Below are 16,657 nucleotides of genomic sequence, written 5' to 3'. Positions count from 1 at the left end.
GTGGTTTTCTCCTTGGAACTCTGCCATGCAGGCCATTTTTGCCCAGTCTTTTCCTGATGGTGGAGGCATGAACGCTGACCTTAACTGAGGCAAGTGAGGCCTGCAGTTCCTTGGACCTTGTTGTGGGGTCTTTTGTGACCTCTTCGATGAGTCTTCGCTGCGCTCTTGGGGTAATTTTGGGCGGCCAGCCACTCCTGGGAAGGTTCACCACTGTTCGATGTCTTCGCCATTTGTGGATAATGGCTCTCACTGTGGTTCGCTGGATTCCCAAAGCTTTGGAAATGGCTTTATAACCCTTTCCAGACTGATAGATCTCAATTACTTTCTTTCTCAATTGTTCCTGAATTTCTTTGGGTCTCGGCATGATGTGTAGCTTTTAAGGATCTTCTGGTGGACCTTACTGTGTCAAGCAGCTCCTATTTAAGTGATGCCTTGATTGTGAACAGGTGTGGCAATAATCAGGCCTGGGTGTGGCTAGAGAAATTGAACTCAGGTGTGGACAACCACAGTTATAGTATGTTTTAACAAGGGGGGCAATCACTTTTTCACACAGGGCCATGATGGTTTGGATTTTTTTTCACCTTTAATAATAAACACCTTCATTTACAAATTGCATTTTGTGTTTACTTATGTTGTCCTTGAGTATTGTTTAAATTGGTTTGATGTTCCGAAACACTTAAGTGTGACAAACATGCAAAGGAACAGGAAATATATTTATAAGTCAATATGGCTCTCTAGTTAGAACCCCTTTTCTGCTGTAGCATTTTATAGTACCATTGACTTGTTGCCTCTGATTTCTTATGTTGGTATTTTGAGATGACATCGGTATTGTCTTTAGAGGATTTTTTTGTTTTTTTTGTTTTTTGGTCTTTTCTTAGTGAAGCCAAAGTGCTCAGAGCCCTGGTATAAAAATGTAAACCAAAGCTTCACAAATTTCCCCTTTATTAGTAACAGCTGCCATGTACACAGCTGCTGCATACAGTATAATGAAATCATGAGCATAGAAGCTTAGCTGTTAAACACATAATGATGATGTTTCCGGTAATTTAGATAGGGATGAAATAGTAAAGCATCCCTGAATTTAGCTAGTGATACACATGATATGTTTGCCACCCATTCCGGCTAAATTTTGCTGGATCGGTCTGCCTGATTTCACATCCAATACAGCAACAGACACCTCAAAGTTGAATATTAGCTGAATATATAGCCGAAGCAATAAAGTTGTCCAAGTAAGTCACTACATGTAGGAGGAATAGAGTACTCTGAGCTGCTGAGAGAACAACCCGGGTGACTACAGTGCTTCTTCTGGGAATTTTGAAGATGCATTTCTCCTCAGTGCCTGAAGTTACAGACCACCGACTTCAATTTCTTCTGTCTGCTACCATTAGCACATTCATTCAAATAATCTTTTGCAATAAGTACACAGAGATATGACAGCAAGATACTGTATATGCTTTTACATTTTATGATTTTGTAGAAAAACATACCTGACTGTCAATTCCAAGCATCAGCAACATGGAAAAGAAGAGAATAGCCCATAGTGGAGAAATCGGCAGTTGTGTGACAGCTTCTGGATAAGCCAAAAATGCTAATCCAGGTCCTAAAGGAAGAATACATGTATCTTTTTTTACATAGGTTGGCTGATATTGTTCATTATAAGAGCAGACATTGGATTTTTTTAATGCATTGGTGCAGAGACATTGATAATGAATGAAGTATAACACCCCAAAAACTGATTTTACTTCTTGATGACACATGGGGAATAAATAATTCTCATTGGTTACTTTACTTATGTTATCATTTGCCTTTTTAAACAATTCTGCTACCAATGGCATATCTTGGCATACCTCGTCCTTGCATAAAGATATTAACCTGGACTCCTAAGCCTTAATCTAATACCCATTGCTCTAGACCACGGGTCTCAAACTGGTGGCCCTCCATCTGTTGCAAAACTATAAGTTCCATCATGCCTCTGTCTGTGGGAGTCAAGCTTGTAACTGTCAGCCTTGCAATGCCTCATGAGACTTGTAGTTTCACAACTGCCGGAGGGCCGCCAGTTTGAGACCCCTGCTCTAGACCTTACATCCACAACCATCGTGACTCCTCCTGTATCCAACAATTTAACCTACTATTAACAAGCCTTCCCACCATCAGCAACTCATGATGCCTCCTCCTCGCCCTTGGCCAACTCCTCTAATCCCCTCCAACTTGCATAGAATGTCCACTCTACTCAAAGAGAAGTGGTTTAGCAACATACTCGCTTAAGTGATGTAGAAGTTGACATTTGAGCCCCTTAGAAGCAATCTCTGGTACCTCTGTTCATATGCCACTGTGTCTACCAGTAATAGAAATGCTAGCCCAATCAGTATGGATATACACACCTGAAGCTGCCACTTCTGCTATGGATCTTTTTGTCACATGAGCCATGAATCCAACAATAGAAAAGATGACGAAACCAGCGAACATACTTGTACAAGAATTAATGCAGCAGACAATGATTGAATCCCTAAAAAAGATTGTAATCTCTTGTTAGCTGTAATATGGTTTAGCAAAAATCAATACTTTTTATTTAGTTAGGTTAATTAGAAGCCCAGAAATTAGATACATTTATAGTTAAAAAAACAAAAAAAAAGACTATAGGCTTTAATGTGCCACAAGAAAGACTGGTAAAAATGGAATATGGTTTCAGTTTCTCATGCATTGCGTTACATTTTAAGAAGGTCAGGGTGCACTTTTGCATGCATTTTTGTATTTTTTTGTGTTTTCTATTGCATATCTATGTTCCTGCTTAGATGCAGCTGCAAATTATAAATGAACTTAAAATTTAGTGTAGCCGGGTGTGGGGCTACAGCAACATGGAGAAGGAGACCATGTCCTCTGTTGCTCTACTTTTTACTGTAATGCTGCACTATAACTTCCAATCAACAGTGGTTAGAGACACAGACATGCCACCCCATAGACTTCTATGCAGAGTGCTTTTAACCATGGGAGTTGTAGTTCAAGATGGCAGCCATACAATGGGGCCAGTGGACTCTGTACTCTACAGTTCCCAGGAAGCACTGAGGAGCAGGGGCGGTGTTGAGATGGCTTTTATGGAACTTCCCTATCTTGGTGCCATGTAGCCGGGTCAGACTGTTGACAGGCTGGACTAGGAGAGATTGAGCGGGAAGGCCGAGAAGAGAGACACCTTTGTTGCAGAACACAGACCACAGTGATCAGGCCACACCATTATTGGAGATGGTGCTAAATCACCCTATGTGCCACTTTTGTTCTTCTATTAATACCATTTTCCCACAGACAGTGTATACCAGTCAGTCTATGCCTAGCATAACCACCATTAATGAACGCTGGCAGTAGAGCCTCTGAATCTGGCTGCATAAGTTCTATTACTACTCATTATTTCATCTAAGGTGGCCTTACTACTGTTTATGCTGATCTGAACACCAAATGTTACATTATGCTTAGTTCTTACCACTCATCAGGTTGTTACTACTATTGTTGATTCGCCCTTTTACTTTGTTACCAACTTTGTTTAGTGACTATATATTAAAGCAAAGTTCCACCCAAAAATGGAACTTCCGTTTTAAGGGAAGGTGACCCCCTGACAAGCCACATTTAGCACGTAAAAAATTTTTTTTTGGGGGGGGGAGCGGAAACCTTCTTTTTAAGCTCTCATGTCCTCTTAGCGTATCCGTGGCGCCGGAAGGAAGATCACCTCTCCCCATCGCTCTCGGCAATCATCTGGGACACATCACAGGTCCCAGATGATTGCCTGGCCAGTCACAGTGAGCAGAGCACCTTGCGCATGTGTAGTGTGTGCCCGGCTATGAAGCCACAACCGGGTGCCCACAGTGACAATGCCAGTGCCGCAGAGAGGAGGGGGGGCTTCATTCCCCCACATCGCTGGACCCTGGGACAGGTAAGTGTCTGATTATTAAAAGTCAGCAGCTGCAGTATTTGTAGCTGCTGACTTAAAAAAAAAATTTAAGCGGAAATCTTCTTTAAGTTTTGTGTTTATTGATTTGACTAGTGCCTATTTCTTTGACAAGGTATTATTACTGAGTGCCAGCTCTCACTTTCGGTGATTTTCAGTGTCATTGCATGTTTATACATTCAACCTAGCGTGTCAGAGGGGCTGAGGAGGTCGAGGCAGAGAACAAGTGGCTCCTACGGGGGTATCGCTACATTACTAATGTGCATTTTACACATTTTGCCATTTGTCCCTACTGCAGGTATGCCTGTAGGTAAGGGCTTGTTATAAGCAGTATGTATCTAGCCAAAGTGCAGTTTGAACTGTGCTACTGAATGCAATAATACAGCTCCCACAAGTTTCAACAAGTGGGGGGAAAAAGAAGAAACAAAATTAAATGACTTTTCATTGTTTGACATATAAAAGATCTTTCCTAACTTATGATTGACATTAAAGGTACTAAGAAAAAGGTTTAAAAATATATAATTATATATAATCTACTGTGCAAAAGTTAGGCAGGTGTGAACAAAAGCTATAGTTAATAGTTTATTTTTTACCAATTACCAAAATGGAAACTAATATATAGAAGAGAAAGAATTTATTTTTATTAATTTTATATATATATATATATATATATATATATATATATATATATATATATATATATATATAAGTAATACAAATATAAATATAAAGATACTAAAGAGATTGTAGTTTCAAAGATGCATATATATATTTTGTCTTTAAACCTACAGTATCTATATACAGTGCCTTGAAAAGATATTCATACCCTTTGAAATTTTGCACATTTTGTCATGTTACAACCAAAAATGTGAATTATTTTTATTGGGATGTTATGTGATAGACCAACACAAAGTGGCACATAATTGTAAAGTGAAAAGAAAATGATAAATAGTTTTCCAATTGTTTTCCAAATAAATATGTGAAAAGTGTGGGGTGCATTTGTATTCAGACCTCTGAGTCAATACTTTGTAGAACCACCTTTCACTGCAATTACAGCTGCAAATCTTTTTGGGAATGTCTCTACCAGCTTTGCACATCTAGAGTGAAATTTTTGCGCATTTTTTCATTGCAACATAGCTAAAGGTCTGTTAAATTGGATGGGGCGCATCTGTGAACAGCAATCTTCAAGTCTTGCCACAGATTCTCAATTGAATATAGGTCTGAACTTTGACTGGGCCATTCTAACACATAAATATGCATTTTGATATAAACCATTCCATTGTAGCTTTGGCTGTATGTTTAGGGTCGTTGTCCTGCTGGAAGGCGAACCTCCACTCCAGTGTCAAGTCTTTTGCAGACTCTAACAGGTTTTCTTCTAATGCCGCGTACACACGGTCAAACTGTATAACGTACTTAGTCTGGCGTACTTTCCGCCAGACTGTCCGTCCGACTTTCCGAACGGGCTACTTGCCCACACACGGCACTTTTTGAGCGGACTAATACGGCGTACTAAGTCCGCCGTACTATCCGCCCTACTTTTGAAATGAACGGACTCGTCCACACACGCGGAGGAAAGTTCGCTCATTTCGAGCGCGTCTCCAGAAATCGGCGTGGGGGTCCCCCCCAAGTCCACAGCAGACCCTTGTCCGAGCACGCTACCCGGCCGGCCAGGAAAGGGGGGCGAGCGAGCGCCCCCCTCCAGAGCCGTACCAGGCCGCGTGCCCTCAACATGGGGGGGTGCCTTGGGGAAGGGGGGGGGGCGCGGCCCCCCCACCCCAAAGCACCTTGTCCCCATGTTGATGAGGACAAGGGCCTCTTCCCGACAACCCTAGCCGTTGGTTGTCGGGGTCTGCGGGCGGGGGGCTTATCGGAATCCGGGAGCCCCCGCTCTCTCCGGCCACAATGCCAGGGACACACTGCGTGGCCACTTATATAGGGACAAGGGGCGGTGTCACATGGCTTTATGTCACATGGGTTGGTCACATGGGTTAATGTCACATGGGGACTGTGACATCGTAAGGGGGCGGGGTCACCATGTGACACTAACCCATGTGACATAAAGCCATGTGACACCGCCCCTTGTCCCTATATAAGTGGCCACGCAGTGCGTCTCTGGCATTGTGGCCGGAGAGAGCGTCGAGTCAACATCTCCTGGAGAAGAAGGAGAAGAAGAAGAAGAAGAAGAACGGAAGGCGGCGGTGGCGGCGGCGGCGACAGAAGACCGGGCCACTGCCTGTAAAAGAGCTATAAGAAGGCGCGGTGGCCCGGCAGAAGAACCGAAGAGGGGGACAAGACCCCCGAAGTCGGGAGAAGAGGCCTGCGGCGAGGAAGAAAGCCGGACTCCTCCGCTAGCAAAAGAGCTACAAGAAGATAGCGGAGGAGTCCGGCGAGAAGACCCCCGAAGACGGAAGACCCCCGGAGCTGTGCAATAAAGTATTTTATCTCGTGTGTTGTGGTTTTTTTTGTACTTTTTTTTACAGGTGAATGGGTAGGGGTACATTGTACCCCATACTCATTCACATAGGGTGGGGGGCCGGTATCCAGGGGCCCCCTTATTAAAGGGGGTTCCCGGATTCCGATAAGCCCCCTGCAGACCCCGACAACCAACGGCCAGGGTTGTCGGGAAGAGGCCCTTGTCCTCATCAACATGGGGACAAGGTGCTTTGGGGTGGGGGGCCGCGCGGCCCCCCCTTCCCCAAGGCACCCCCCATGTTGAGGGCACGCGGCCTGGTACGGCTCTGGAGGGGGGGGCGCTCGCTCGCCCCCCTTTCCTGGCCGGCCAGGTAGCGTGCTCGGACAAGGGTCTGTTGTGGACTTGGGGGGGACCCCCACGCCGTTTTTTTTCGGCGTTGGGGTTCCTCTTTAAGTCCATACCAGGCAGTGGGGCCAGCGACGTCTCCTTCGCGGGCCCCGCCTACCTGGAGACGCGCTCAAAATGAGCGGACTTTCCTCCGGGCGGGAAAAGTCCGCTCATTTCAAAAGTACGGCGGACTGGCATACACACGGCCGGATTGTCCGCCGAAATGCGAGTACGACGGACAGAATTTCGAAAAAAACAAAATTCTTAGTACGCCGGACTGCACGCTGAAAAAGTCAGCTGAAGCCCACACATGAGCGGATTGTCCGCTGAAATGTGTTTCAACGGACTAAGTATGCCATACAGTCCGCTCGTGTGTACGCAGCATAAGATTGCCCTGTATTTGTCTCCATCCATCTTCCCATCAACTCTGACCAGCTTCCCTGTCCCTGCTGAATGGTGTGTTCATGGTGATATGCAATGTTAGTTTTCTTCCACACATAGCATTTTGCTTTAGGTCTCATCTGACCAGGGCATCTTCTTTCACATGTTTGCTGTGTCCCCCACGTGGCTTTTCACCAAACTGCAAACAAGACTTCTTATGGCTATCTTTTAGCAATGGCTTTCTTGTGGAGTGCACGACTAATAGTTGTCCTGTGGACCGATTCTCCCCCCTGAGCTGTGGATCTCTGCAGCTACTCCTGAGTTACCATGGGCCTCTTGGCTACTTATTTTGTTTATGCTCTCCTTGCCCAGCCTGTCAGTTTAGGTGGACAGCCATGTCTTGGTAGGTTTGCAGTTGTGCCATACTCTTTTTTGGATGATGGATTGAACAGTGCTCCGTGAGATGTTAAAAGCTTGGGACATTTTTTTATAACCTAACCTTGCTTTAAACTTCTCCACAACTTCATCCCTGACCTTTTAGGGGTGTTCCTTGCCATTCATGATGCTGTTTGTTCACTAAGGTTCTCTAGCAAACACATGGTCGGACATTCCGACAACAAAATCCGTCAGATTTTTTCTGACGGATTTTGTCCGAAACTGGTGTTGCATACACACGGTCGGACAAAGTTGTCAGAAAATCTGATCGTTCAGAAAGTGATGACGTTCGTTCGTTATGACGGGACTACGTTCAGGCTAGTAGCCAATAGCTTTGATCTCGTAATTTGATCTGAGCATGCGTGGCACATTGTCTGATTGGAATTCTCTACAAATGATCGGACAAAGTCTGATCGGATCATGTTGTCGGAAATTTTTATATCCAGCTCTCAAACTTTGTTGATCGGACATTCCGATGGAAAAAGTCCGATGGAGCCCACACGCGGTCGGATTATCCGACAACTCGGTCCGATCGAACATTCTCCATCGGAATTTCTGACCGTGTATACAAGGGCTTAGGGGTTTACAGAACAGCTGCATTATTACTGAGATTAAATTACACACAGGTGGACTCTATTTGCTAATTAGGTGACTTTTGAAGGCAATTGGTTCCACTAGATTTTAGATAGGGGTATCAGAGTAAAGGGGGCTGAATACAAATGCACACCACTTTTCAGATATTCATTTGTAAAAAAAAATGAAAAACCATTTATTTACCACTTCACAATTATGTGCCATTTTGTGTTGGTCTATTACATAAAACCCCAATAAAATACATTCACGTTTTTGGTTGTAACATGACAAAATATGCAAAATTTCAAGGGGTGTGAATACTTTTTCAAAGCACTGTAACTAGGTAATTTAAGTCTGTTAAATGCCTGAAAACCTTAATTACAATTCCGTTTATAAAGAAGAGCAATTACTATGATTCATAGTAACATTTACATATTTTGCTATAAATGTTTCAAAAGTGTATCAGAACTGAACATAATTAATATACAGTAGATGCGTCGTCGTAAAAGTAAGAACATTTTCTATGCACTGGTTGCTTGCTTGTACATAAATCCAGTTGGCCTGAAACTGTTCTGTGTGGAAAAATATGGTATAAATGGCTAATTATATAGAACAGGTATTACTGTTTGTCAGACTGTTAGGATGGTTTGCTGTTACAAGTGGGGGTAAAAAATGTTCCTGCTTTGTTGGTCAGTTGATTTAAAAAAAATACCCCTGGATGTTGGTCAGTGAGGGTAAAAAAAAAGCCCCAGCATCATTAATCAGTGTGACTAAAAAATACTCCTGCGTTGTTGACCAGCGGGAATAAAAACGCTCTGTATTGTTTGGTAGGAGTGAAAAATTCCCCTGCTTCATTGATCAAGAGGCTAAAAAAATTCTTCTACTTTGTTGTTCATTGGGAATAAAAAAATCCCCTTGAATCTTTAATCAATGGGAGTAAAAAATCCTGATGTTTTATTGGTGGTAATGGGAGCAAAAATATCCCCTTCAATATTGGTCAGTAGGAGTAAAGAAAGCCCCTTCCTCATTGATCACTGGGAGTAAAAATACTTCCCTTTTGTTGCTCAGAAGGAGAAAAAAATAATAATTGTATGGTTGGTCAATGGGAGTAAATAAAAATGGCCTGGCATCGGTGGGATTAATTCCCTTGCATACTGTAGGTGGTCAGTTGAAGTAAAAAAAATGCCATGACCAGAACCAAATTAATGCCTGAACATTCATTATCAGTAGGTGAGGAAAATACCAAGCAGTGTTTGGAAGGTATTGTGCCCCTTCAATGATGTCAACAGGAGGAAATCTTTCCCCCTTGTTGGAGTCAGTGGGAGGACTAATTCCCCAGGGTTGGTGTCAGTGGGAGGAATGCACCTATAGTTGGTGTCAGTTGGAGGGATAGAACCTTATAGTTTGAGTCCCATAGAAGAAATGATGCCCAATGATTGGTGTCAATGGGAGAAAAAGTACACTATCATTGGTGCCACTGGGAGGGATAGTTTCCCATTGTTTATGGCAGTTGGGTTTGGAAACCCTTCCCCAGCACTGGTATACACGGGTTACTTACCTATGAATATGCTCCATGTACTGATTCTCTCCTGATCGGGATGACATCATGGATTGAACTATTGGAGGCACCATTGGGAAAAAGATCACTCCTCCCAACAGTGCCTAAAACACATTTCCTGGTACTGTAATGCCCTACAGCAAGCAATAAGAAGGCCATATGGGCCATAATTTGAGGGCCGCTATTACAGAATGCTGGACTACAATAAAGCCTTAAAAGTGATTTGAACATTAGTTAATTAAGATATCCAGATTGTTTCCAACAGTTAGACTACTGCCATATAAAGGCATTTTATATTTTCTTAGAATGACTATAGGGATATAACTGTACACTTGCCTGTAAACATTATTGTGGAATGGGTTGTAACTTCCGAGGGCAATTAGTGACCCAAGTCCCAGTCCATACGAGAAGAAGATTTGGGTAGCAGCATCCAGCCATACCTGCAACCAGAAAGATGACAAATAAGCTGTTGTAATTACACAGAATCAGAACTCAGTAAGCACTTGTGACAAAAAGATGTGTGTTACCTCAGAATCTGACAATTTGCTGAAATCTGGAGTGATGTAAAATAAGATTCCATCCTTGGCTCCAGGTAAAGTTACTCCACGAAAAAACAAAATGATCAGCATGATGTATGGGTAAGTGGCGGAGAAGTAGACCACCTAAGGAAATACATTTTTATTTATTGCTATAGGTTTATACATTCCAGCATAAAAAACTTTAAAACAAATAGGGGTGCACTTTACAATATAGATTAGTGCCCTGCTAGTCACTTTCGGGACTTCTATTAATATAAATGTGTTAAAAAAAAGCCAAGAGGAAAGGCCAGTCATGTGGCCTGTCAAAGTTATGTGACTCACCTCTCCTTCAGTCATAGAGTTTTGTATGCTTTGTGGTTCACCTTATTACTGCCATAATGTAAACAAATGGCGGGTAGGTAGACTTAATCTGGAGTGCCATTTCTAAATGGCGATGTAGAAAACACACATGGTCAGCCAGTGCACCCTTTAATGCCTTTACATTTTTTCCTTTATATAGTAACAAATAAAAAAAAATCACTAATAAGTACCACCAAAAATAATAATTTTATAATAATAACATATATACAGTATAGGCAACTACTCAAGTGGTAAAGCAGAGAGAATTTCATGATATATCATTAATATCTCACACCACAGCCTGCATTTTATGAATGGGCTGTAAAATTTCCTTTTTTATTTATTTTTTAAGTTATTTTATGTTTATTTCATTAAGTTCAATTGGCCACCAAGTGGTGTGAGGCAGTGGGTTACCAGGAACTGCTTTCCATATATAGAGTTTTCTCAGCTGCTATCCAGGAATTGCTAGAGGTCTGGTACATGAGAAAGGGGGAAATAAAGAGCCTCAGTCTCTATGCACAGGTAATGTTGGATGAGATCGTATGAGGAATATTATGAGTCACTTTAACCATCCCATCCCAGCTGTTGCTGTAAAACAACCACTAGGGGCAGAGGTTATACTAAATGGACATTTAAAAATGTCCATCTGTATATTTCTGGTGGCACAAATGCACAATGCCTCTGCTCTTGTTGTCATTAGACAATGGAGAGCATAGGCAAAATTCACAACGCTATGCCTTGTGATTGCTGTTCCAGCATATTACAGTGATCACTCATGTAAACAGTACAATTGTTTATACTGAAAACTCTCCTCTTCCTCTCTCAATTGTGGAAGAGTTCAAGTGTTACTAAACCTAGGGCCCTGCATTCACCATATCTGGTCCCCCACAGTACACAGACCTTGTAAATGCAATAGTTTTAGTAAATATACACAGCAAAATACCTTTTCTCATCAGCAGTATATATCAGTCTTGTGACTTCTATCAGTGTCTGATTAAAGCTTGTAGGCTTCATTCTGCTCTCACTGTCCTATAACACTGGAGGACCCCTGACCCCCTGTCTGGACAGTGCTTATTGGCCCTGTGCTGATCACATGCTCTCTCCCAAGAAAAACAAAACTCTCTAGCAATATACTGTACACCAAACTGAGCATGTGCAGCTTGTCCCCTACCCTCTGTACTAACCAGAGATATGTTGGGGACAATGGGAGAAGGTGATGTTTAGAGGAGACAGCCTTTTTACACAATGCAGAGGATTAATCCCTTAGGTTCCACAGTGAGTATAACAAGCATGCTTTACTACACATATATACAGACTGATTTTATGTTGCGGGTTTAGTAACACTTTAACTAATTAATTAATTATTCATGCATTAGTAGAAGATCAGAAGCAGCATCAGATTCAAGCTATTTATTTAATGTGGGATCGTTTTTAACTCTCCCTTCACCACCCTTCTCTCCTGTACATCTCAGCTCCTTCTTATCTCTATATTGGATGTGTTTATTAACCCTTAACACCCTTAACCTTCATATCTACACATTAATGCCCTCTTCTCCTACTCTGTGATCTGTACATTAACCCCTCTCTCTGTATACGACCTGTACATTAATGATGCTCTGTATCTAGTGCACCATAACCAAACTATGTTTTAAAGGCTTCTTTAAGCTTTACATGTAGACTTGTAGACTGTGAAAATCATCTTTTTCCCAGAAATGTTGGACTATAATAGCACACAGTATTGGGAAATAAATACAAGGCATGCATGTTAATAACTTGTAAATATTCTGCATTAAAAAAAAATGCTAAGCTACACAAAATAACTTTTTCAAATATAGAGTTTGGCTCTCCAAACTACTCATCACTTATATTACATTTTCAATGGAATCTACAGTATCTCCTGGCAATTATTGTTATCATCCAGCAGTTGCATTTTGTAAGGTTCAGCCAAGGCATTGAATTGAACATTCTAGCACAGACCATATGATGTCACTTAAATACTGCTAATATTTATTTAACTGATTTTATGTAAATAGAGCAGTTGTCTTAATACTTCCTAATTATTTTTTTTTCAGATATCTCAAAAACTGCCAAAATATTTCTAGTAATTGAACTTCTTGGCTACCAATTGCATAGACTTTTTGGATCCACTAGACTCAGCAATACATTTGGGAGTAATTGCCTTACCTTTCCCGTCCAGCCAACTCCTTTCCAGATGCAAAAATAGACAAGCACCCATGCAATAGCCAAGGTAATAGCTAATGGCCATCTAATTTGGCCTGGTTTCTCTAAGCCATCTGTCATCTGGTGCATGTTTCGTCTGGAAAATATCAATAATAATAAAAATATAAAAAAAACAGACATTTAAAACTGGACAACCACAAAAAAAAAGGTAGACTTAAATGAAAAGTTTTTACCAGTTCCAAAATAGTAATAATAATAATAAAATATTATTCATTATCAACCAATAATCAATCTAGTTTTGCCCGGGAGAGCTAATTTATTATCAATCAATTAGGCAGGGAGCCCAGGAAGTCATCACCTCCCCGGATCAAAAGGTACAGATATAACAAAATGCTTTTAGGGCTCATGTACATAGCCACAAAAGGCAGCATTTTTATCTGTACCATTTTTTAAATATCTGAACACATTTCTAATGTTTTTACATGGCCAGTGCCCAAAGTGAGTAAAGATCAGCAAGTTTTTGCTGCATTCAGAACTATAAAATGAAAATATGTTATCTGTTAACATTCTACGAGGAAGTGAGCAGACATCTCGATAGGGGAAGGCCTGTTGATGTGGTGTATCTGAATTATGCAAAGGCAATCAGTACAGTTCCCCTTAAATGCTTAATCTACAAACTGAGGTCTGTAGGCATGGACCATAGGGTTTGTTCTTGGATAGAAAACTGGTTACAGGGGCATGTCCAAAGGGTGGTAATAAATAATGTGTACTCAGACTGGTCTGGAGTGGTAAGTGGGGTACCCCAAGGCTCTGCTCTGGGACCAATTCTGTTTAATGTATTCATAAATGATATAGAGGATGGGATAAATAGCTCAATCTCAGATTTTGCGGATGACACAAAAATAAGTAGGGCAACAACTTCAAATCAGGATACAAAAATTTTACAGGAAGACCTGAATAAAATAATGAGGTAGGCAACTACATGGCAAATGAGGTTTAATGTGGAGAAATGTAAAGTAATACACTAAGGGGCTAAAAACATAAATGCAAACTAATCACTAGGGGGAGAATCTCTTGGAGAATCAAGGATGGAGAAAGATCTGGGGGTCCTAGTAGATGAAAGATTGAACAATAGCATGCGATGTCAAGCTGCAGCTAACAAAGCCAGCAGAATATTAGCATGCATACAAAGGTGTTTTACTCCAGAGATAAAACTACAATTCTGCCACTTAATAAAACTCTGGTGGGGCCACATCTGGAGTATTCCATCCAGTTCTGGTCACCAGTCCTCAGAAAGGATGTGCTAGAGCTGGAGAGAGTCCAGAGAAGCGCAACAAAATGAATAAGGGGACTGGAGGATCTCTATTATGAGGAATGATTACAAGTGCTAATTTTATTCTCCCTGGAGAAGAGACGCTTGAGAGGAGATATGATAGGTATATACAAATCAATGGTGATCCCAGCATAAGACAAAACTATTCAGTCTCAGGGAGTGTAAGAGGACACAGGGCCGCACAATGAGATTGGAGGAGAAGCAGATTAACCTTAACCTGCGCAGGGGGTTTTTCACCGCGAGGGCGATAAAAATGTAGAATGCTCTTCCACAATTGGTGGTGTCAGCAGGGAGTGTTATTTTTTTATTTTTTTTGAAAGACTCTTCTACTTCTATCTTAGTGAGCACAATATACAGGGATATGGGAAATGATTATCGACACTGACACACGTACACCTACAAGGGTTGAAATGGATGGACTATTGTCTTTATTCAACCTTACCTACTATGCAACTGTAAAATAAAAAAGGCTGCATCCATGCTCAATAATTTACCTACGTATGCATTTAGCATTAAACATATGCACATAAATGTAACCTTTTGCTACCCACAAATATGCGTCCATGGGTGGCAAAGATTTCTGTGCTGGAAGCATGCTCATTGCATGCTCCCTGCACAATGATTGCACTGTCAAAGACAGTTTCCAGTCTCTTGTAATGATTGGGAGCTGGAAGAACTAGACCACTATGACAGCCAATCACAGTGGGTACATGTTCTGTCAGACTTTCCAACCTCCTGGGAGTAATAGCCCAGCTAAAAAAAAGATGTTGGGGCTGGGTTGGAAAGTGTTAAAGAACGGAAGTATAATTTTATATATCTTAATGCTGTATGAATGTTGATGTTTTTATACATGTGTCCACATAAGCATTTATAGACCATTTCAAGCATTTTTTTTATGCAGGATCTTTCTGCCATCCTCTGACAGCAAAATCCTGGGTAGATGTTCACTAACTACATACACTTTTAATGCCAATACTTAATAAAAATAATAATAATACTTTTTTGGAGCCAAACAGGTAATATCAGTCATTTAGTGGTTAGCAGCAGAGTCTTTTATAAAACCTATCAGATAACTGGACGGACTAGTGGATAAAGCAGCCAGCAGGGACTAAAGAGGCAATGAATGACCCACATACAGAGACAGGAATAGGAAAATGCCTTTTATAAAGACATAAGAAAGGTAACAGTGATAGAGGAGACTGGCACAACTGTGGCACTAAGAGGATCATTCTTACCAGTTCACACATGGAAAGTACTCATTCTGTCAGATTATACAATGTGCAAGTACTGTGACTATAGGAGGGAGAAAAGCTTATTAAAACCTTTGCCTGAAGTGACTATAGTTTGGAGCACTTACTGATATAGTTAGCACATTATGGGGGAATACTGTGCAAATACAGATACACACCAGTCAAACATTAATATCTGCATATAAATAGAAAGAATATGGAAACACTACATATTTACATGGTGTTACAACTAACACTATACAATGTCTTTTCATGCAAATGCCTAGGGTCTCCAAGCTTCCTATCATTCTACTACTAGCCACTTTATAACTAACTTTGCCACTAACACTTGTTAGAATTGTTGTTATGGAACTGAAGCAAGGAATGCTAGATTGTCATTTACAGGAAACCAGTAACAAGAGAGCTATGAGGGTCTCCACTGCTGACCTCCTGCTGAAAGTACTAGTTGTTAGGTGGCTTTGATACCTTCTAAGCAACTGACCCAGAAGAAATATGCCAGTTAGAAAATCAGAAGTGTTCTTGTTTCTGATCAGCAGCTCAGAAAATATTGAAGCCACCTATCAATTAGACATCAGTAGCATGGTTGTCCTCAAAAGGCTAGTTGTATCTGTAAGATCTACTATTTATCATATTAAATAATTGCTTCTACATTCAATTATTAGTAAGTACTAGAGTACAGGGTTTAGGGGTGCACAATATACATAGTGCAGGGTTCAAGAGTGTGTTACGTACAAAGTGCAGAGTTCAGGATTACACTACATACAGAATGAAGAGTTCAGGAGTACTCTATGTACAAATTGTAGAGTTCAGGATTGCGTTACGTACAGACTGTAGGGTTGAGGAGGGCCTTACATACACAGTGCAGAGTTTAGTGGTGCGTAATGCACAGTGTGTAGCACAGGCTGTCCACATCTCATTTCCACCACTCCTCCTTAGCTCTGTGCTTTGCACCACTCTTCCCTATCTCTCCCCCACCCCTGTACACGTCTCCATAGTGCTCATCCTACCCAGAGCTTACTCCCATCTCTACTCTCTCCTACCTGGCTCGACTCTAGTACCTCCCCATGTAGACGACCCAAGTACCAGTGTAGGCAGCTCTGCCTTGCCTTGCAGGGAGATCATCCTGTCTGTCGGAATTCTTCAGATCTGTCCGTGCCCTGCCATGACTGCCTGCAGGGATCTGTGATCTGCCCAGAGCACAGCTGTCCTTGTAAACACAGAAGACTTGTGTTTACAGCTGGGAGTGGAGGGTGAGAGTCAGAAGTGGCAGAACTCCATGTTCTGTGATGATCTAGCTGAAAAACTGGGTCACAAAAGCCACATGACATGGATTA

General features: G+C 41.6%; 1 protein-coding gene across 3 annotated transcripts in view; it reads right to left on the bottom strand.

The window, feature by feature from the left end:
* Positions 1 to 16,657, bottom strand: part of SLC6A1 (solute carrier family 6 member 1) — a 280,638-nt gene that overhangs the window by 64,105 nt on the left and 199,876 nt on the right. For all 3 annotated transcript variants that reach the window (XM_077452110.1, XM_077452109.1, XM_077452111.1), the window contains 5 exons: positions 12,744 to 12,876; positions 10,209 to 10,343; positions 10,018 to 10,121; positions 2,382 to 2,506; positions 1,488 to 1,600 (listed from right to left, as the gene is read on the bottom strand). In XM_077452110.1, coding sequence (XP_077308236.1) covers positions 1,488 to 1,600; positions 2,382 to 2,506; positions 10,018 to 10,121; positions 10,209 to 10,343; positions 12,744 to 12,876 — 610 coding nt within the window. The remainder of the gene's footprint in view (positions 1 to 1,487; positions 1,601 to 2,381; positions 2,507 to 10,017; positions 10,122 to 10,208; positions 10,344 to 12,743; positions 12,877 to 16,657) is intronic.

This window comes from Lithobates pipiens, unplaced genomic scaffold (assembly GCF_037356315.1).
Source record: "Lithobates pipiens isolate NorthernLeopardFrog02 unplaced genomic scaffold, aLitPip1_a1.2 Scaffold_23, whole genome shotgun sequence".
NCBI classification, from domain to species: Eukaryota; Metazoa; Chordata; class Amphibia; order Anura; family Ranidae; genus Lithobates; species Lithobates pipiens.
This window is presented reverse-complemented; position numbering and strand designations above follow the sequence as displayed.